This window comes from Carassius auratus, chromosome 17, assembly GCF_003368295.1.
Source record: "Carassius auratus strain Wakin chromosome 17, ASM336829v1, whole genome shotgun sequence".
Taxonomy (NCBI): Eukaryota; Metazoa; Chordata; class Actinopteri; order Cypriniformes; family Cyprinidae; genus Carassius; species Carassius auratus.
Genome location: NC_039259.1, coordinates 13,520,067 through 13,542,290, shown reverse-complemented (window position 1 = coordinate 13,542,290; position 22,224 = coordinate 13,520,067). Strand labels below are relative to the sequence as shown.

The following is a 22,224-nucleotide window of genomic DNA, read 5'->3' as shown; positions in this document are numbered from 1 at the left end:
TGTCTTAGGTCTTCTTTGTTGCATCATCCTCTTTATGATACGCCAAATGTTTTCTATGGAAGAAAGATCTGGATTGTAGGCTGGCCATCTCAGTACCCAGATCCTTCATCTATGCAGCCATGATGTTGTAATTGATGCAGTATGTGGTTGGCATTATCATGTTGGAAAATGCAAGGTCTTCCCTGAAAGAGACTCACAGTCCATTTTAAATGAGGCTTGGCCCAGAGAAAACGCCTGCGCTTCTGGATCATGTTTAGATATCTTCTTTTTTGACCTATAGTTTTAGTCGGCAACGGCGAATGGCGTGGTGGATTTTGTTCACCGACAATGTTTTCTGGAAGTATTCCTGAGCCCATGTTGTGATTTCTATTACAGTAGCATTCCTGTATGTGATGCAGTGCTCTCTAAGGGCCCGGAGATCATGGGCATCCAGTATGGCCTTGATCCTAACGCACAGAGATTGTCTTTGGATGATATTATGATATTATGCACTTTAGGTGAAGATAATTTCAATTTTCTCTTTGCAATTTTTCTCTGAGAATCTCCTTTCTGATATTGCACCACTATTTTTCGCAACAGCATTGGGGGAATTGGTGATCCTCTGCCCATCTTGACTTCTGAGAGACACTGCCACTCTGAGAGGCTCTTTTTATACCCAATAATGTTGCCAATTGACCTAATAAGTTGCAAATTGGTCCTCCAGCTGTAATTACTTTGTTTAATAATAAATAATGTAATATAATGGACAGACTTTATAATCATTGTGAAAGTGCCGTTTATGTAGTTGTAATAAGGTTAATGGAGGGAGTAAAAGGCTGGTGCTCATGTGATACAGCTGTTCTCCATTATAATTAAAGGTTTAGACACGAAGCGTCTTTTGTCTGTCGTTCTACAGACATTACAGTAGACATATTTTGGTATTATTCATATTTTTCAAACTGTATTGTTTACAGTTTAGCAGCTAAAGTTTAGCTGTGGGCATGATTCGCTTGCATAGGTGTTAATTTTTTTTTTTCATTGTTTTAAAAACTGATTGGAGCACTATATTATTGTTTTATGTATAGGTGCATGCTAGGGTTGCCAGGTTGTCACAACAAAACCATCCCAAATCCTACTTAAAACTAGCCCAACAGTGTTTCGAGGGTGGTCCCCCTTTAAAAATCTCGTTCTGGGGTGTAAAATTTACGCTTTCATTCGGGGTTCCCCTGGTAAATTTGCATTCCAGTGCCTAAATATGACAACAGCGGACTTGGCAACACAGATGGTAGCGCTCGCTAACTTGCTTAAGCACTCCTCTCCAACTATGTGGTTCACAATCCCTCTGGGATTCACACCCATATTTTTAATGAATTTCTAAAAGGTTGCTTGCTGCTATGTGGACGCTAAATAGCAATAGTGCAGCTCTTGTCAACACACTATCTAAGGTCTCATTCTTAAGTTAAATTCTGGAGTTTCATGTTCAGGGTTAGTGGCTGGATTAAATCCTCAAATATGAGCGGTAGTGTTAACAACGTCACTAAAACATAAATCATATTACGTCACACAACTACTAACTGGCGCCAGTGATATCATGTTCTTTGTTGAAATAATTGAAGACATTTCACATACTTAGTTATCTGGCCAACCAAATGTTATACTGATTATACTGATTTTCCTATACAACACTTGTAGCAGCTGATAACCCTTCGTTATGATTCTTTCTCATTAAATGCTTTCACAAACTACATTAGACTTTGAGAAAAGTGATTTTCTATTGAAAATCTATTTAGCTCATTTATTCGGTTACTGGGAGACCAGCCCTTTATGTGCTCAATTTTTCCACTAATAATGTTACAGTACACTGATGCCAAGAAGCAAGGCTGTGTGCCTGTAGCTTATGCCTGGGATACTCTTTAGTGGACTCAAAAGCAGCATTAATAGGAAGTAGTTAGGCTGGGAGACAAATGACTTAAGCATCCGAGCATAACCACGTCGTGCACCGACCCGTCAGCATCAAGTTATTTCCAAGAACTCAGCAAACAGAGATTGTGTATATCTCTGCTCATTATTCGTCCAGTCAAACAGATCTTCACAGCCCAGCATGTGCATTTGGAGGAGCATGCAGAAACATGCCCAGGCATTGCCAACCTGTCACCCAGATAACATTACATTTGCAGTTCTGGTGTGTAATTATTCACACAATTGCAATCCTGCAGCTGACTTAATGACCTCACAATATGGCCCACAGCTTTACTAATGAGCCCCAACATTGCACTTAGCACCGTTATATTTAGACTCAATACTAATTCACAAAACCAGATCTGATAATATGGCTCCACATGGCCTGGTTTCCTGAAACAATATGAAACAGGATTACATTATTATAAGTACTATATTTTATAACATGCACGATTTGTGTTGACTGCAAGTGACGTCTTCGGTTGTAAAATGTTGAGAGATTCAAACTAAAAGTTATCAATAAATAGAACAAAATGAAAAAAATAAATAAATACTGCAAGTGACGTCACTAGCGGAAGCACAAGTGTCTGAGAGTGCAAGTGCAAGTCTGCAGCCAGACCCTTCTCAACCAACTTGTGTGAAAGGGGCTTTAGTTAACTACTGAAAATCATTTGCATTAAGACAAATTAAAATATGAATATTAGATGAAGAAACTTAAGTTAAACTTAAGAGAAAATCTGAAATGTTGGGCACTAAAATGATAAGTAAAACTTTTAAAGAAAAATATTTAAAAGATAAATAAAAAAAAATGACAAAAGCACAAACTCAACTTAAAACAAAACTGAATATATAAAAATAATGCTCATTCAAAATAGAAATAATAACTGTAATAATATATAAAAACACTAAAATAACACTGAATGGAAAGATATTTTGCTATTTTTTTCCCCATTCAATGGAAGCCATTTGTCACTAAAACTGTTTGGTTAATGACAATGTTTAAAATACTTTCTTTTTTGTTCTACAGAAGAAAGAAAATTATACAGGTTTACAATGACATAAGGTTAATTTTTTGGTTGAACAATTAAACTATCTTAATGATTTTATTTTACTTTATAACAAACAATCTGATCTGGGAAACATGCACTACTTTAGTACTAAACTTTCATACTATTGTACATGAAACTGTAGTACAGACAATGTGTCAAAGCATCTGTGTTAACAACTAGGCCATGGCTTTGATAACATTGTGATTATTTCAACATTTAGGTGAACAAAGGATAAAAGACATAATAATGCATCTTTCAGACTTCCTTGGACCTCTGGATTCTCATTTCACTCTTAATGGGATTCAGTCGACTGACACACTGGGCTCATGACATTCATCACTCAGTTAATATGACCGATCTCTGCCCCAGGACACTAATGTCAAAAAGAACTATGATCTGATCATAGACCACTTATCCTCTTAGTGTAGCATGAGCAATTAATACAATGTGAAAATGTGTTTCCTGCAGTTTTTATTGTCTTCCTTCCACACTTGTCTTCATGGCAGCCCATCTATTCCCTTGAAAACCATCTTACTTTGGAAACTGATGGAAAGTAAGTCTTAATCTTGCTCACATGCTCACAGCAGGTGACCAGATGTGGCTTCTGCCATTTCATTAATCTATTAATCAAGTGCTGACTGCAAGGGAGTATTTCCTGCTTCAGAAGTAAGAATGTGTCTATACATTTGAGACACACAGTTACATTAAAAGCCATTTCAGATATAGTCATTGGAAATAGATTTTCCTTTGTAACAAAGTAAAAGTATTTACTCTCACTCACAATTGCTGCTCCGGTCTCTTTTTCTTGACAACAATTGCGTTTATTTAGATGCAGAACATCTTTACTACAACATCAAATACATGCTATTCAATTGCACGCACAAAACCTGTATGTAACCTGTATCATTTCATATTAAAAGCGCAAATGAAACTACAAGCTTCATCATGTTCAGCAGCAGCAGCGGCAGCTCTTGAAGTAATAGCAGCCTAATAACCTAACCTGGCTGCTGTGATGTGTGTTCATCAAAGAACAAAAGAGAAAAGAAATTACTTTTGTAGCTTTAAGAATTTATCTATATTTAATTTAGAATTCAGTGTTTAAAAACTTTATTCAATTTCTGTATATTTTCTACTTGCAAAAGAGCACTGGTAAATATGACATTTATTATAATGGGTTAATGTGAAGATTGTTTTAAGTTAACTTAAATGTAATGTTGAATGGCTATAGTCAATGGTTAAATATTAGGAAAAAAATAAAAATTTCCTAGAGACATCAGCAATTGTGGTATCAGTGATACCTTCAGTCATAAAAAAATTGTCATTAAACAAACAAGATTGAACGTGAAATTATTGCAATACAAAATTAGATTTAAAAATGTTAATGTTAAGGTGGAATTTCATAAGAAATGTGCGATTAATTAGTTAACTTTATTTTAAATCGATTGACAGTACTTATATATTTTTATATATATATATTTTTGGCCTGTAGTCCCTGTAGCCATCACCACACTATTTGGTCCAGAAGCAGAGAACATCCCACCAATCAGGTTTTGAAGCTCTCTGTGCTTTTAGAAAGTGATTGATGGTAAGTGATTTTAGAAAGAGTAAGGTAAGTATGCTACTTGTTTAGGTGTTTGGGGTTTTCATGTGTAAAGTGGAAGGCGATAATAGCATGTTGCTTCTATAATCAAATAGGTTTATGCTTTTCATACATGGAATAAATAAACAAGTGAGTAATCCAGCAGGAAGAGAATCATTTTCACTATAAACTTCCTGTTACTGAGATACTGCAAGTAGCCATGTAACCCGGACACCGCCTCCTCTTTGAACTCTTACAGCAATGTCAACAACTGACCATTTCTAGTGCAATTAAAAAAAAAGGTACTCTCTGGCACCCTAAGCTAAAAGATTCCACTAAATAGTTCACAAATAATCATAAATATTATGTATGAACTAATATTTAAACAAAAATGGACCTACCTTCACATTTCGGACCCTCACCACTTTGTCTTCTACTTGTACAGCTAACCGTCCTCCATCCAGACTCTCCCTGCAGAACAAAAACAAACAGTCTGATATTCAAGACACAGCTCAGAGAACTACTAAATAAACATTTACTGTATAGAACAACCATTTTCTTTTTTTCCGACAAATTCTAGTGCCTAGTTAAAAGTTTGTGACTCAAAACAGGCTAAACGCTCATTCATTACTGAACGTGAGAGTGTGGAACAACAAGTTACCAGAGTCAGAAAATAACCAGGACTCGAGGGGAAAATGCCATTTAAAGTGTCAAATATGACCTAGTTATTTGAAATATGCAGGCCTTTGTTTTTTACACTAGTGTTTTAAAGTTGAGAGAATGTATGATTTTCTTTTCTTTCCTTTTTTAACTCAGATTCAGCAAGGATGGATTAAACTGATCAAGTGACAACATAGACATTTACAATGTTACAAAATAATTCTATTCGTTTAAACATTCTATTCTTCAATGTATTCTGAAAAAAAAATGGAAGTAATTTCTTCCCCTAAGATAACAGTTCTAAATTGATATTATACTTTTTAGTTTTTTTCATATTGCATGGTTTGGTTCACTCCAGGTTAACTATAAACTTTCTAAAATCCTCCGAGGCATGTAAATTTGTCTGTGATCATATCCAGGCCCATATTCAGACGGGGCAGTGGAGTGAGAGGCCGGGGGTCTGGGGGATTCGTCTGCACAGCTCTGCTGCGCTGCATGAGAATGGAAACAGACAGCTGAAAACTCCTCCATGAGCTGCACAGCTGAGCTGAATCAGGTGTGTGTGTGTGTGTGTGTGTGTGTCAGTATGTGAGAGAGCAGCGAGGACAGCTGTGCAATCTCTACAGTATCGGGTTCCAGATAAAACTGATGCAAGAGAATGAAATCCAGTGTAGAAGCACGGCTGTGTACAAATCTAAACTCTGACAACGTGTTTGTCTAAACTTCATCTTACAGTGTGTCATTTTTCAGTGTTAAAATATTAGTTTAATGCACACACACAACTATAAGTAAGCCATTCGTACAGTATGCGGACTTTCACACTGTGTGGCTCTGAGGTGCTTTCAAAACACTGTCAGCATCAACTTCTAGTTCAACCAATGGTGTGAGTTTGTGGCGGTACCTTTTTGTTGTTGATGTCAGACTAAAAATGAAATAAATTATAAACTGATGAGAATCAAGATGTTCTACTATGGGATATGTGTTAAACTTAAAAATGAATAATAATTAACACTTCAAATTATTATTAAAATAATATCATCACTAATTACAATAGTAATAAAAATATATTATTATTGTTATTTATTTATTTGTTTTTGCTACTTAATATTTTTTGGAAACTGTGATACACTACCATTCAAACGCTTTGGGTATGAAAATAAATAAAAAATTATTAATTAAAAAAATAATTAAATTGATCAGAAGTGACAGTAAAGACATTTACACTGTTGTAAAAAGATTTCTATTTCAAATGAGTGTTGTTCTTTTGAATTTTTTATTCATCAAAGAATCCGGAAAAATATGTATAAGGATTTCCACAAAAATATTTTCTAATAATTATAATTATATTATATTAATTTTATTATAATAATTAAATAACAATTATTATTAATTTAGTACTATAATAACAGGCAAGTAATTAGCCCCCAATACAGAATGTTAAAAACAATTTTTAAAAAGGATCATGTGACACTGAAGACTGGAGTAATGATGCTGAAAAATCATCTTTTCCAATAAATGACTAATTAAAACATATTACATAAAAATGGTGACATAAATTGCAAACAGTTTTTTTTTTTCAATTGTAATATTATCAATACTAACAATATTCACTAAATTATTTTAATTAAATAAATGCAGTCATAATCATTCAAATCAAAAATAGTAATTACTCTAAACTGACCAGTAGTGTATATGTATCAAATACAAATTGTATAAAAAAAAAAATTCTAGGTGCAACTTTGAGGATGGGTTCTTTTGACGGTGTTTGACTTTTTAAGTAAGAACGTCCTAAACCATTCAAAACAGCCTGGCAAATGCACTAAAATCTATTTGGAACACCTCAGCAACCATTCACAATGCCATAGTATCATGGCAAGTTTTGCACAATTATTTAAAAATGTAAAAATCTACCTATTTTCCAGTTCTGTTCGCTGCTGATAATGCAGCAGATGTTACGCACCTTTAAGCAATGGACTCTCCCACTGAATGCTCGGTGTTATGAAGCTCTTACCATGTGGGTCTGTTTCACTCTGCCAACGATGAATGGAGGCCCTACCCACAACCACAACAGCCTGCTTCGCCTGACACTGTATGTGTGTGTACAAACCTTTGCCTAGAAACGGTGCATTTTATAACATAATCAGTGGAAAGAAAAAATAACTCTCGTAATGAGGAGAACATGTTTACAAACTTGGATTTCTGTGCCATTCCCACACAATCCCTGCCATCTGCAGCAGCTAAAACGCTGAACTCAAACAGAAGTCTTTTTTTTTTACAAAAGCACAAAGAGCATAAAGTCACGTATTTATTATGCGCATACTCATAAAACCAACGGCTGCCTGTTAAAAAGCCATCTTCATTTGCACAATAGAGACGGACAGCCATGAAGTCGTCCTTTGTGATGCACACTTCAGGGAGACTCTTTAAATGTCAAGGCTAGCAGCTCCGGCCAGACACACGCACACAGCTTTGTGTGTCAATCTGGGAGGAGTTTCTTTACTCCCCTGTCCAGGACCCACATACTGTAGTAATTTGGCTAATGCTGCAGGGTGGGGCAGTGGGCTCTCTTGGGGCAAACTCTGTATACAGGATACCCCCCTTTTTTTTAAAAAGTTAAAGCAAAACACATCCATTAGATTTCAGTGATGCAACACATTTGTAATGCAATTCTGTAAAATTGATACAAACAGGACATTACAATTATACAGTACTGTCAGTTCCTTTTGGGGGAAGGGGTTTTAGGGGATTCAATGAGATTTTTGATGATTATAGTACATTTATAGTGAACAAAAACAGCGTTGCTCATCATAACTTCACTTGCACTGCTCATGCATTGTCTTCATGTGTGCACTGCTTATGCAAAATATATGCAATGCATTGTTATGAGTTGTTTATGAATACGCTATCCTTTTTTTGACGTTTTAAAAGTTTCATTACTTGTATAGTAGATCATATAGATTTGCAATATAATGAGATGTGTAAATGCAAATCTCACGCGATAGTGTTATTGAATGGCAGTTTATTTGTTTCAGTTGGCGTTCAGTCAGCGCAGGTCTATTCCCAGACATAGCAACAGCACCAACAACTCAGTGCTGTTTATGAAGTCAATATGACTGTATTCAGCAGTTTTATCATGAGCTTTTACAGATAAATAATGCAATATAAGATTCAAGAAAGCTTATCGTACCTGGAGTTCAGCGGACGGACTCGAATCGCGACTTTCACGTTTGCCATTCGTTTGACACCGGGCGGAGGAGGAGGGAAACGATGAATTTAAGTTCAGCTGACCGTTAGAGTCCATTTATTAAATCCCTCCAGAGCACTGAATTATTCCGAGCAGAGTGAGGAAAACAAGTTTTTCGGGTCATGTTATTGATATCGTCTAGACAATCACAGAGCTCATCATAAAGCCGCGGCCGCAGTTGAACTGCGCTGAAACTTCCTGCCGTCTCTACTGGAGCAGGCGAGGTTACGAATCATACTACGGCGAAGGCTTCGCTCATGAATATTAACAAGGCAGGATGACGTTAGTTCTCATGGTTCTTTCCGATTTGCTGACCGAACATTGAATTTTGAATAGGCGGGGATTAGAAAGTCAGATTTTTACCGGTCAATCCTGGAAGCATCTTTAATATTCATGAGGCAGGCCATCGCCATAGTAGAAAACTTTGGAAAAAGAAACAAAGGCGAGGTGTTCGCCTGAAGGCACGCATTAACTACACGTCTCTGCTTTATTATAATCTCGTGTACGCTAATTAGGCCAATCGTTTTTCCGCTTTTAAAAGCATATGCACAAATGTTGAAAATTAAGGGCTCTGTAAGATTTTTCTAAAATAAATTAATACATTTATTCAGCATATATTAAAAATGTTTAAAAATCACAGACTTATCTCTGGCAAATAACTGCTTTATTGTTGAATGCGGTTCATTATCACAGTTTCTACAAAATTATTAAGCAGCACAAATGTTTTCAACATTACAAGAATTACAAAAATTATTTCCATTTTAAAATGGTCCGTTCCCATGAAATTCGTTAAAAGTGGAGCCTTACATATGAGTCTAGCTGAGCTATAAATCTAACACATTAAAGACACTTTACCATTATTCACAAAAGTACATTTTATTACATTAGATAGGTTTAGCATTAATCAGATGAAAACATTGTCCAACATTAACAAAGTGCAAATCTTCCGCAAATATAGACTAAGAAAAGCATACAAACAGACACACTCACCAACCAACAAGCAGAAAAACATTTACATGCACTTAAAACAAATAAATAGGATTTCATAAATGACAAGAAAGCACAGTGAATGGTCTTTATGTATTTCTACTTTGAGGCAGCATGAGAGAAAACTGGCAAAGCCCTGCTAAAATTTCCGCACAAAATGTGTTTTAAGGTTTATAATCCATCAACAACTTGTCTTATCAAATCCACATTTTTAAGCAGCAAATACTCTCCTTGCAACTAACAATAAATCAGACTTTAAAATATTTTTAAAATCATAAATATTGCAGGTTTAAGCATTATTGTGTTCAAATATGCATCACTTGCTGTCTGTTAATACAATAGTGTTTGGCTGGGATTCATGTGTACAGTTGGTACTGTAGATGACTGTGTCCCCCTGGTGGTCACTGAGAGACCTGCAGAATGTCCCTGTGGTTTGGCAGTGAAGGTAATGGGAACTGGGTGCCCAAAGAGAGCTGCTGAAACTTCTCTGCAGACTCCTACAAGAGCAAATGAGAAAAGCCATCAGACTGTGATTTGTGAGAATTCCAGCCTCAAAACGTAATGTTTTGCTCTCTCTAAAAACAGTTAACACATATCATATGCAAGAAGCAATTACCGCTGGCCAAGATAACGCTGACAACTTTTGCCAGTTAGTGCCCACTTCCTCCTCTCCTAAAAGACCCCTCTCTATTAGCTGTCTTATCAGGAACAGGTAGTCAGTCCTCTGGGATATTAAAAGATAAAACAATTTAAAGCACCAATTCACCAATGTTTTTAGTTTTCATGCAGAATAAGGGTTATATTTACAAGCAAACTGCATCAACTACAAGATTAAATCAGCGGTTTTACCTCACTATCTGTGGCACTTAAAATGGCAGTCAAAGTGGGTTCACTGAGGAGAAGGTGCAAAGGCGGAGAGGGAGACTGAGACCACAGAACTAGAAACTTTTCCAGAAGAGCAGGTCTCTTGTTACCCTCGGCTGAGGAGACAAGTGGCAGCTCCCCGGATACTGCACATGGAAACAAACCCAAACAGACACAATAGGATATTAATCATGTACAGAATTGACTTTATGTTCTCTTCTCAGTTTTGCATTAATTGCACTCTCACCAAGTTTGCAGGCAAGCTGAACAGTACAACGCAACAACATCTGCTCAACCACGGGGGAGAGGAGCTAGAAAAAAGACCAGGATAAAGGAAAGACTGTGTAAGTGTAGTAAACAGTTCAAAATAAAGTATTAAAACATTGAATGATGTGGATTATAAAGTTTTGAATCAAGTACGCTTGAAGGGGTTCTGATTACTTTTTTGCATCCAAGTGTTTGTCCCACTCTGTCCAGCAGAGACTCGATCTGATGAACAGTGTAAACCTCCTCATCAGATCTGGGTCCTACAGCAACACTTAAAACCTCCTGAAACATGAGACAACTTGGTTTGTGATCTGAATCACATTTGAAAATGTGAATTACAATTGGTTTACTCATTGCTTTCGTGTTACAACTGTTGTATTAGTAGTAAGACAGATTATTTTAACTTTAAAATAATTTAAATAGCTTTAGGTTTAATTTAAAAAAAGAAAACAGCACTTCTGATAAGGTCTAAGAAATAATAATTACTCGCTGAGTAATTATGTGAATTGTGTGTTTACTTTAAGCAATTTTGTGGAGGTCTCATTTATCACCATAAAATTATATTTTATATAAATCACCATCAGAAATCCACCAGTCCAATGAATTTGTTTTAACTAGTTTGTACAACTTTCTGAAACCCAATTAGCAATAATCACCTTTATTTCAATCATGACTTGTGATCCCAGTGGAACTTTATGGGTGCAGTCTGAAACACAAGAGGACCCAGCACTAAGCCCTGAGGTACTCTTTTGGACCTGCTGACTCCTGCTCGATCCCTCGACCTCTTCAGCATCCAAACTGATGGATGAGGGCACAGTCTTCATCACCCTATCAAAAGCACTCTTCCACTCCCTCTTCAGCAGTGCTGGAGGGATAAATTCAAATCGTTAATCAAAAAAACACCTTCCTATAAAATAATAGAGCAGTTGCCATTTTAAAATGTCACTAAAATTAGACTTTGCTACTTGTGATGTTGGAGGAGAGCCAGCTGCAAGCCTTTTCTGTAGCCAAACGGGTGGTGATGCTCTCAGCAGTGGTCAGGACCTAAACCACATCACAAAATATTAATCACATAGCAAAGTAACTAAATGAACTTATAGGATTTTTTCTCAAAAAAAAAAATCAAAATAATTAATTCTGTACAAAACTGTACACCCAAGACAAACACTGTATTTGAGCATTGCAACAGGATTTTAAATGGACTGAATTGATGAATAGTAACTGTTTTACTCACAGAAGGAGAGGTCTCCAGAGGAAGTAGTACTCGGACAGCTCCAGGGGCATTTTCACTGCAGAACCTATCATGAGAGGATGTGACCGAGGACAACTAGTCCAAAACACGTCCAACAACATGATATATATGTAATGAGAGAAGAGAGCTGCTGACCTGGTTGCCGTCTCTAGAGCCTGCATGCCTGCGTCACACAGCTGAGCACAGATAGAATCGTTTAACTTGGCCGTGTTGACACCTTCCAAACCCAAACTATCTCTGAGAGTTTTCTCTCCACCCTTCACGAGCTCCAACACAAGCGTAGCCCTACCACACAGAGTTAGGAAAATATGAATGATGAAAACCAAATCTTAACTGATTTACACAGACTAACATACAGAAAAAGACAAACTGATTAAACAGTGAGAGACTGACTTGATGTGTTTGACGCAGTTTGATCCGACTCTCTCAGCAACAAACTCTACAGTCCGTCTGAGAGATGGGGGCTGGTTGTGAAAGAAGGCCTGTTCCAGGTCAACCTATGGAAAAACACATGGAAAAACATGAACAGCCACACATGGACGACGTGCCCTTAATTCTTCTACAGATGGAAGGCATTTTGCTGGCAGTGTACCTGAAGTTTCTGCTGTGAACGGGTGGTGGATGGTCCCCTCAGTTCTGCAGATGTGGGGGTGATCTTGCGAATTAAGCCTCCGCTCTTGGATGTACTACCAGCCACAAAAGCAGCAAGAAGCTTACGAAACTCCCCTGCCAAAAGAATGACATAAAGATACATCCATCACCCTCAACTGGAATTTTAAGCCACTTTTTTTCTTTTTTTTTTCTCTCGAACAGTTCACTCTCACCTAAATATGGACAGCAAGTGTAGAGAAGCTGTTGGTCCACTAGCGGGAGGGTGTCCTGGAAAGTAAATATACAGTATTATACACACTATCAACATTGCCAAAGGAAAGATAAATAAACACAGGAAACATTTAAATGTACCCAGAGCAAAAAAATCAGTGACCCACTCACCAGCCCCTGAGAGCTTGGAATATTCTCCAGTTCTTTAACATCTTCCTTTAGATCTGTGCTAAAGAAGAGATCTTCAGGGAAGATGGGGATCTATAAAGAGACAATTACAGAAAGTTTTGACAGGTTCATAGGCTATCTTCTTTGGCCAGGCTGCACAATTTGGTCCATTGTGATATGATAAACCATGTATGCAAAAACAAACTATCAAATGATGCCTTGAATTAATTATGAAATAAGTCAATTTTAGCTCAGTCGCTTTTGACCAAACTCAGACTTCTTTCAGTTAGCAAAAGCAAAAAAGAACCCTGTTAACTTTCCATTCACGCCTGCTTTTACTCTAAAAGTAGATTCAGATAACCATTTAAGTGCATTTTGAGTACAGTTTTGAAAAAAATAAATAAATAAATTTTTAGACTTTATAATAAATGATGGCTTGGACTGTTGTGTCATAAGTAGGGGTCAACCTATTATCCCCGCCGATATTAAATATGTTATGGTTATCGGTATCGGTCATTTTCAATATCGATTTGGCATTAAAATAATTGAAATGCATCTAATGAAATTTTTTTTTTTCAGAGCCCTTGTTATTCTTAATTTTGACATTAGTTTTCATTTTTTACCAGACATTTGTCGATTCAAAATATCGGTCTACTTGATCTGTAATCATCAGCCCTGAAACACATATAGCTGTTGACCCCTAGTCATAAGTAATAAGTAAATTTGTCTTTGTCTAAACTTTACACACAGTTGTACACATTAGAGGTCTCGGACTACAACAGTATTTGCAGAGTAGCAATAGCTTTCACCCTGGTATCAAATTTAAACAAATCAGCAGCGTCTCTATTCTATGTCTTAGATAGCAGTGGTCTGCTGTTTGGCAACATCACACATTTAAATATTTTTTTACGCAATTTCAATCAATTTTAGAACCAAACTTGAGTTATCTCACCTGGAAGAGCCAGCCCAAAACTGCCACCATGAGCAGCTGATTCATGTAACACAGCTCCCCTCCTCGACCCAATACCATCCTCCTGACACACACACAACCGGAATTAACAACACAGATCACACGCAGAGATCATCTTTGACATACATCTCATAAGCTCACTTGTAGATCTGGAGCAGAAGGCACAGAGCAGTCCTGTAAAAAGGCAGAAGTGGGCCAATGTAATCCAGCATGGACAGGAACTCCACTATCCAGGGCACTGTCAGAATGGTGCGTCTCCGATGCAATGAACTCCTCAACACCGCACACACATCAAGCACCGGAGAACTCTTGACAATATACATATATAAAACCAAATTAGGCTGTGAAACACTAGCTTCTAGGGCCAAAATAAAATCTTGCCCTTATACAACCCTTACCTTGCTCCGCAGAGTGATCGCAGTGTCCTGTATGTCTCTTGACGGCAGCTCAGAGGTCTGGTAAGGCAGGAAAGAGATGAAGCCCAAAAACTTGGCCAGAAGTCGAGCCGTGAGAAGCACAGAGGAGAAACGCTGCTTCTCATCCTAAAACAAAGACCACAGATGTGAATTTTAAACCCATTCAAGCTTCTGATTACTGCAGAGCATGTGAATATTTAGCTTTCTGCTCTAACCTGCTGCTCCATGTCTCCATCACCCGTCTCCTCTCCCCGGGCAGGGCTGGCGTCTGGACCGAGGATGGACACCTCATCTAGCTTCAGCAGCTGCTGACACAGACCATCTTTCAGATGCTGGTTTAGCTGACAGCTAGTATAAAGATGACAGGAATTAGAGCCAAGCACCAAAACACATAATGAATCTATTAACTAAAAATTAAAGTGTTTAATCTATTATTATTAACTTTGACATATTGCACTGTACTCCTAAAAGCTGACAAAATGTACTTTAAGCAGGTATATACTAGTGTTAAGGGTCAATTTATTTTATTTTTTTTCAAGAAATTAATACTTACATAAGCAAAAAAACACAGTTCCACAAAAATATTAAGCAACAACAGTTTTCCACAATGATAAAAAACTAAGAAATGTTTTTTGAGCACCAAATCAGCATATTTGAATGATTTCTGAAAGATCATGTGACACTGATGACTAGAGTAATAACTTTACATCATATGAATAAATGACAAAAAAAATTAAGTTATTTTAAAATTGTCATATTTCACAATATTACAGTTACTATATTTTTAATTCAGTGTAGCTCGGGTGAGTTTTTCCACTGCTTTAACCCAGCATTTTTCTGTGCTGTGCTGTTAAATGAATAACTATTCGCGGTTTACAAAGAGATACGCAATTTGATTAGTCCTGCGCACTTCCCGTTTCAACAAAAAATGTCAACAGCAAATTAAACCGCACTCAAACTTCGAAAAGTTCAAGGCCTATGTCAACAACATTTACCAGCTGGCTGTTTGAAGGAAGCACTTGAAGAACTCCTGATGACCAGGAAAGGACGGTGGAGGGCAGGGACCAATGAGTCCTTGAGGCTGGACCAGACGCTGCTGCAGGCGCTTCAGACGACCCAGGCTGTCTGCTCCCAGCATGCCCAGCAAATCAGCATCAGGGGCATCACTGGAGGACCCCAGCACACAAGGACCTTTGCACATCTAGAGTAGAAACGGAAAGAATTTAAAACAGCCAGAAAGAGGATAAGAAGAAATTTGCGAATAATCAGCCATCGTGGCTCACCTGGATCAGCTGCTTCTGGAAGAGTCTAGCAAAGTGAGAGTGGCTTCCTGCTGCTGTGAGCTGACTGACCATCATTCTGTGGGTATAAGAAAATATTACAACAGGAATAACAATCAAAATGATTTGGGGAGGATATGTATATCATACCAAAAGAGTATAAATGTCCATAAAAAAAAAAGTCACCTGACTCTACTGCCTAATGCAGCCTCAAAATCCCAACCAGGTTCTTTATGAGAGTCTTCCCATTCTCTGAGAAAACCGTAAAACACATCCCTACAAAAGCAGAAAGCATAACATGAACCATATCAAACTGATAACATCACATATGTTTGAAAAAGATTCAGGGTTTGCACTGTACCTTTGCTTTTTAAAAGTGTGGAAGGCCCTGTCACTGCTAAAATTGGAGCGGTTGTCTGTGGCGGGCTGGAACGGGACTGAATGAACGAACAGAGGTGGACTGGGGAGCGCCTGAGAAAGTGTGGGGATTATTCAGTGTGAGCTTTCAAAGGGTAACGTATTGGTTGCTTTTAAACGAATGCTTACTTTAGATGTGCAGTTGTCCTGAGCTTGTGCCAGACGCTCTTTCAGCGATGAGGAGAAAGTCCCGACTCTCTCATTCTCAGACAGCAGCCGTAGCGTGCATTTGTCCAGGTGTGAGACCAACCTGACCAACAGAGAAGACAGACAGTCAGACTCTCGGAGACCGATCTGAGTGAGCAGTAATTAAACAATAATCAGACTTACTCAAACTGATTCTCCAACACCCTCACAGAAAAATACACACAGTTGTGGACATTTCCCAGGTAAGCTTTCTCCAACACATCTGCATGAACATAAAGAACAGCACACAGATCAAATTCATCATCATCACAGACCTTAAGCAGTGTAGCGCAAAATTGATTTTTGACAGGAATTAAACTAAGGCTGTAAGGGACGGAATACATTATTGTGCTGATGTTTAACAACATAATTGTTCAGCTGCTGAAATGTCTTTGGGAAAAAAAGTCCAAAAGTCCATTTGACAAAGTCCATAAAAGCAGTTTTGGAAGATGTGAAAGTTTTAGGTTCTAGGACCTTTATTTAGTGCAAAACACATTTTAAAGCTTGAAGGATTAAATAATCTTTAAATCACCTGGGCTGTCTTCACATAAACTGATTCCTTCCTCCCCAGATTCAGAGACAGACACGCCGTGAGATGTCAAGAGCTGCAGCACGAAGAACAGCTCCAGGAAGACACAAGGAACCAGGTTCTCTAGAAGCAAAACACATTCAACTTTAAAACAGACTTCATCTTAATCTTACGAAAATATATGCTACAGTTTAGGATAAGATTTTAGTTAATTTTTTTTCTTAATCAGAAACGGGGGGCTTAAAAAATTAATGTATTGATATATGTGTATATGTGTATGTATGTATCTCCCTGCTGAATAAAATCATTAATTTCTTTAAAAATAAATAAAAAAATTAATCACTGAACCCAATATTTTGGGTAGATATATATTGCTTTCAGTCATAACTGATTTTCACAAAAATAAAAAATAAATAAATAAAGGAGCATACTTTGCTCAACTTTATAAGATTACAGCTGTATACAGCACCCTCTAGAGGCCATTCACCTGAAATGCAGGTACAGTACAGCTCTGCTAAGAGATCCAGCTCTGATTTCTGTGTCACTTTGCTTGGATCCGGGCAAGGTGACTGAGGGTCAGGGGTCACCTTTGACCCCTGTCTGTGCACTGTTTTGGTTGGGGTACAGATGGCAGGGGTGGTTTTCAGTGGGGAGCTGGCCTGCTGGGCAAGTTTAGACCTAAAGAAATCAAGAGGACAATTAGTGACAGATAAACACATGGGGTATTATTCAAATTAAATATTACAGCCCAAACATACCTTTCTCTCCTAAGCAACTCTCTCTCTTCCTGCAGACTGTGAGGGCTGCCTGCGGTCAGTTTGGCCCCATCACTCTCTGGTATGGCAGGTGGGCTGGCCGGGAGGCTGAGGGGGGTGGATGTGAAGCAGCTCTTAGGTTTGGAGTTAGGCCGCTCTGCACTTACGGGAGTTGGGTTGATTCTCCGAGAAGGTTTGGTTGCTCTGGAAAAGCACAAGAAAAGTTTTAATTTATCTTTCATGTTATATTTATCATGAAATTGCAATGAATACACATACGCACCACTAACTAGAACATTCAAAGGGCGTGCAAAAAAAAGGTCAATGCCTCATTTTTCACATAATTTACCTTTATTCCACATCTCTCTGTCCCTTCTCTGAAAAGCACGCAGATCATTTCCTGCTTTTATGAAGCCCCTGCCTCAGGAATAAGCAATGGGCTTACTGATTGGTTAGCTGGCCTTGTGTGTTGTGATTGGCTAAATCACCTCTAGTGCTCATCTAAAATGGTCCAAGAACTGGTAACTTAAACAGGGTTTGTACAGATACGGCAAAATAAAATTCCAGGACTTTCAACAACTTGCACTACTTTTTTGGTTTAATCAAGTGAAAGTGACGTGACATTCAGCCAAGTATGGTGACCCATACTCAATAAAATTTGTGCTCTGCATTCAACCCATCCCAAAGTGCACACACACTGTGAACACACACACACACACACGGAGCAGTGGGCAGCCATTTATGCTGCGGCGCCCGAGGAGCAGTTGGGGGTTCAGTGCCTTGGTATTGAGGGTGGAGAGAGCACTGTACATGCACTCCCCTCACCCACAATTCCTGCCAGCCCTTGACTCTAACTCACAGCCCTTCGATTGAGAGTCCGATTCTCTAACCACTAGGCCACGACTTCCCAATGTTGTTATCTTTCAAATCGTAATTAATAAACTAATAAAATAAACATGGTACAAATTAAGTGTAGCACATGCAAAGAATGCAGTTACTTTGGCAACTTTAACATTTGAAAGGATACTCCGGCAAAGTTACGGCTTTCCTTATTTCCTAACAGATGTTTTTTTCATGAATGTATGATTAACCTGGAGAATGAAAGCTATGTCATACACTTAGAAAATTATGAGCTTTATCACCCTCATAGACACTAAGGTAATTTTTAAAACCGCAGCTTTTTGTACGTGGTTAGGCTGTTCGTCCACAGGCAAACGCAGTGCCAGGTTACTGAAACCGAACATTTTTTAAAACCAGGGTGAGGATTTCCAAAAACTCTGGTTGCAGTGTTATCGTATAGACAGAGAAGCAATTTTCTGGCTTGTGATGTCAGAGCCTGCGTTGTTGTCTCCACCTACTAGAAACTTTTTCAGGCTTCTGATTGGCCAACATGGCTTTACGGTTGAGATTATATAGTTTTTTTTTTTTTTTTAAACCAACATTAATGCAAAACTTATACTAATATTAGTCACTGACTCCTTACTTACACTGGTGAAGACTGGGCGGCACCCACTGGAGGAAAGTCCTCCAAATTATTGAAGTTGAGCTGCACCGGTGCTGGAGGTGACACTGGTTCAGTCCTCCCCACACCTCTGTTCCTCCTGCCTCCTCCATCCCAGCGAACTCCTTCCTCAGCACCGCGAGATCCCGTCTGACGGCCGGGTGCACCCCCCCCAAACACCCCGCTCCTCCTGCGGCCTCTGTGCTGCGTCTCTGGGGGTGATGTCATGAAGTCGCCAAGGCTGGGACGCTGGGCGGAGCGGCGCTCAGAGGGGGTGCTGCGGGGAGCAGGGCTCCAGACAGAGCTGAAGGAAGGGCTACTGAGGGCACTGACGCCACTCAAACAATGAGAGCCGGTAAATGGGGTCTCCTGCTCACTCCTCTCGTTCACCGGGGACACAGACGGGGCAGGAGAGAAGAGCTGGACTCGACTGCCGCTGCGTGAAGTCTGAACTGGTGTGGATTTGTTCCCTCTCCGAGAAAAGTCCTGAGTCCTGACAGATCTGGAGGTGCTGGGGGTCTTGGCAGGCGTGGTGGGGCCATGGGTCAAAGTCTGACTGCTCTGATCACGCAAAAAATTCAATAGGAAAGGCACAAACTCCTCTTTGCTAAACTTGAATGGAAAGTTTTGGGATTCATAAACCTGGCAAGACAAAAAGAATCAAATTTAAGTCATGATCCAAGACACTAGACACATTTGAATTGAATACACTACACTACTAGAAATATATAAGAATCCATAATAGTTTCTTAACTAAATCAAATTATATGTTAATGTAATCACAATAAAAATAAAAAAAACTCATGCAAGTTGTATGACACTTTATGAAATAATAAACCTCAAAAAGGTTACTTGTGTGTTTACAGCAAAAAGGAAAAAAAAAAATTATTTGGATATTTTTTATGAAGTTTCTCCACTTCATATTACAATAATAGTGCTGTTATCGTTATCGTTAACTGAAACTAAAACCTTTTCATTAACTTAAATTTAGAAATAAAATATAAAAATAAATAAACTATCAAATACCTAAACTAAAGAAAAGTTAGAAATGCTTTGGCAACTAACAAAAATTATTTAAATTAAAACAACTAAAACTGAAATAAAGTTAAAAATAGGATAAAGATAAATAGTATTTAATAGTAATGAAAAAGTTCATAAACTCACTAAAACTAAAATGAAATCAATACAAAAAAACTCTTTCAAAATACAGACTAAAACATTACTAAATACTACTAAAACATCACTGTACGTTATATACCGCGTTAAAAAAAACATAGTTTTTATTCTGACACAAAAAGTAATTCAGTTATCTTAAATAAATGTTATATTGTACTAACCTTACTCTCAATCAAAACAAATATACCAACTTGGAAGGTATTGTGTATTAAAATATATTTATATCCCCCAAAACCTGTTTTTACTTTTCCACCAAACAGAAACTTGCTGTTCCTGCTTATCCCTCGGAGAGGTTCTGTGGCAGTTATCATAAAATAAACAACACAACTGTAAACATCCAGCTCTAAAATAAAGCGACTCCTTAATGTTTGTTTGCTAACGCAGCTATAGATTAGCTGACTGTATTTCAGGAGAACAATCCCTCTTCCACTCGACCACGCAGTGACAGTAAAACACCGTAGCACTAGAGAGAAAGCACAGCTCTTACGTGTCGTCCTCCTCTGAGCCAGAGCACAGCCTCGCCTAACTCCACTTTACTGTGCAGCAACGATTCCAAAAGAGCCGCCATTCTGCTCCGAGGACCAGGACAGTGACGCGCCTCGGGTCAAGGCCGGGATTGGCTGAGCGCTGCAGCGCGCGCAAATCTCAACAACACCGCCTACAGGGACAGAACTTCAAAATAAAAGTTAAAAAGACACTTTTGGCTGTACCTTCCATTTCATTATTGAATAAAACTGGTAAAAATAGGGTGTTGGTAAAAACAGAAAATGTTTGTTTTAATTTATTTGATTTTAAACATTTGAACATGTTTTCTAGCAAGTATATTCAGACATACTTTTAAAGATACAGACTTAACCTTTTAATTTGTGTTAAAAATACTTTCTGTAATTCTTTTAAAGGGTTTTGTGTTTTTAAGTTTTTTTAAGAGTACAGAACAAACACACTGCCATAGCCTATTTAATTTAATAAAGGTTGTGGTTTCGATTCCAGGGAGACAGGGAGCACATGTTAGACAACATTTTTTAGCCTGAATGCACTGTAAGTCGCTTTGGATAAAAACGCCTGCTAAATGCATACATTTTTTTTTTTTTATTTAATTGTAATTCTCAGATTGTAATTTCATAATTTCATTTAAATAAATGTGTTATGGAACAACCTATTGAGCCACCTGTACATTTATCCTTGCTTAATTTTAATTTGCAAAAAGAAAATCAATTATGTGTTTTTTTTTTTTTTTTTACTAAAATCATCACTGTATTAGGAGCTGTTCAGTAATGATTTAAATTTACCTCAGTCCGAAAGACTAATTTGCCATGGGTTCCTATGGGAGATTTAGTTTATGAGTAGAATCAGATCTGAGGCTAACATTATGTTAAGAGATTTCATGTTTTGCTTTAAAATATCTATGACAAACAGATTTAGCAAGTTGTCAGCAACCTACACTTTCAGGAAACACTCTGACTGTAATTTATGCTGTAGAAATCCTAGCGGTCTAATTAATGTTAACCTTCTCTTCAGTTGAGGCTATCATGAATCAAACACTGTTGCTTTAAAACCTATAAACAGTAAATTAGAAATACTTCTCTTGAGGTTTAATTTAACTTTATCATGATGACTCAGAAGCGGTAATTCTCTTCTGGGTTTTAGGACTGTAAACTGAACAGTTTTACGTGCTGCAATAAATACAACAGAACAATGCTCTTATCTATACTGGTCCCTATAATATATAAAGATGCTATATTATGAGCAAACCTACAAAAGGAACAGCTTGTGTAGTAAACAAAACAGAATGAGACAATTAACTGGAAACTAGTTATTCTTTACAGACAGAACCATCGAAACCATCAACAAACATTACGATTAATCTTCATAAGCTCTGCTTGCTTGCACTGCAGGCACAGGTGTGCCTTCCCTACCTGTATTTGTGTCTGTTTGGTTACAACGTCTTGTCTGTACATTGTGTAAATGTCTAAATCAGTTTGTTCAGGGAATATTTACATGTTAAACAATCTATAACTGTGTAGGCAGTTTACAATAAATACTGGGAGTATACTGGGTGTTGCCTGTGAATGCACGAAAAAGAAGTTATTATAATAGAATATAATAGAAGTGGAGTTAACAGGCCTTTGCTTGTCCAAATGAGAACACAGGCTTCCCTTCCCTC

General features: G+C 37.8%; 2 protein-coding genes across 2 annotated transcripts in view; both read right to left on the bottom strand.

Annotated features, from left to right (window-relative positions):
- Positions 1-8,777, bottom strand: part of stard9 (StAR-related lipid transfer (START) domain containing 9) — a 51,783-nt gene extending 43,006 nt beyond the window's left edge. The window contains exons 1-2 of the mRNA XM_026285923.1: positions 8,414-8,777; positions 4,968-5,037 (exon numbers count right to left, since the gene is read on the bottom strand). Of these exons, the coding sequence (XP_026141708.1) occupies positions 4,968-5,037; positions 8,414-8,460 (117 nt within the window). The 5' untranslated portion in view covers positions 8,461-8,777. The remainder of the gene's footprint in view (positions 1-4,967; positions 5,038-8,413) is intronic.
- Positions 8,778-9,117: 340 nt separating this feature from the next.
- Positions 9,118-20,700, bottom strand: cdan1 (codanin 1). Its single transcript, XM_026285922.1, has 28 exons — positions 20,548-20,700; positions 18,871-19,526; positions 17,387-17,587; positions 17,116-17,306; positions 16,632-16,751; positions 16,244-16,322; positions 16,043-16,163; positions 15,858-15,967; positions 15,683-15,772; positions 15,500-15,575; positions 15,212-15,417; positions 14,432-14,564; positions 14,199-14,342; positions 13,942-14,108; positions 13,783-13,864; positions 12,834-12,923; positions 12,665-12,719; positions 12,433-12,566; positions 12,234-12,337; positions 11,976-12,125; positions 11,823-11,886; positions 11,554-11,632; positions 11,245-11,453; positions 10,763-10,870; positions 10,569-10,632; positions 10,307-10,467; positions 10,074-10,181; positions 9,118-9,954 (listed from the first exon to the last, which is right to left on the bottom strand). Exons 1-28 carry the CDS (start codon positions 20,626-20,628, stop codon positions 9,859-9,861), a joined length of 3,879 nt encoding a protein of 1,292 aa, XP_026141707.1. The 5' UTR covers positions 20,629-20,700; the 3' UTR covers positions 9,118-9,858.
- Positions 20,701-22,224: the final 1,524 nt, after the last annotated feature.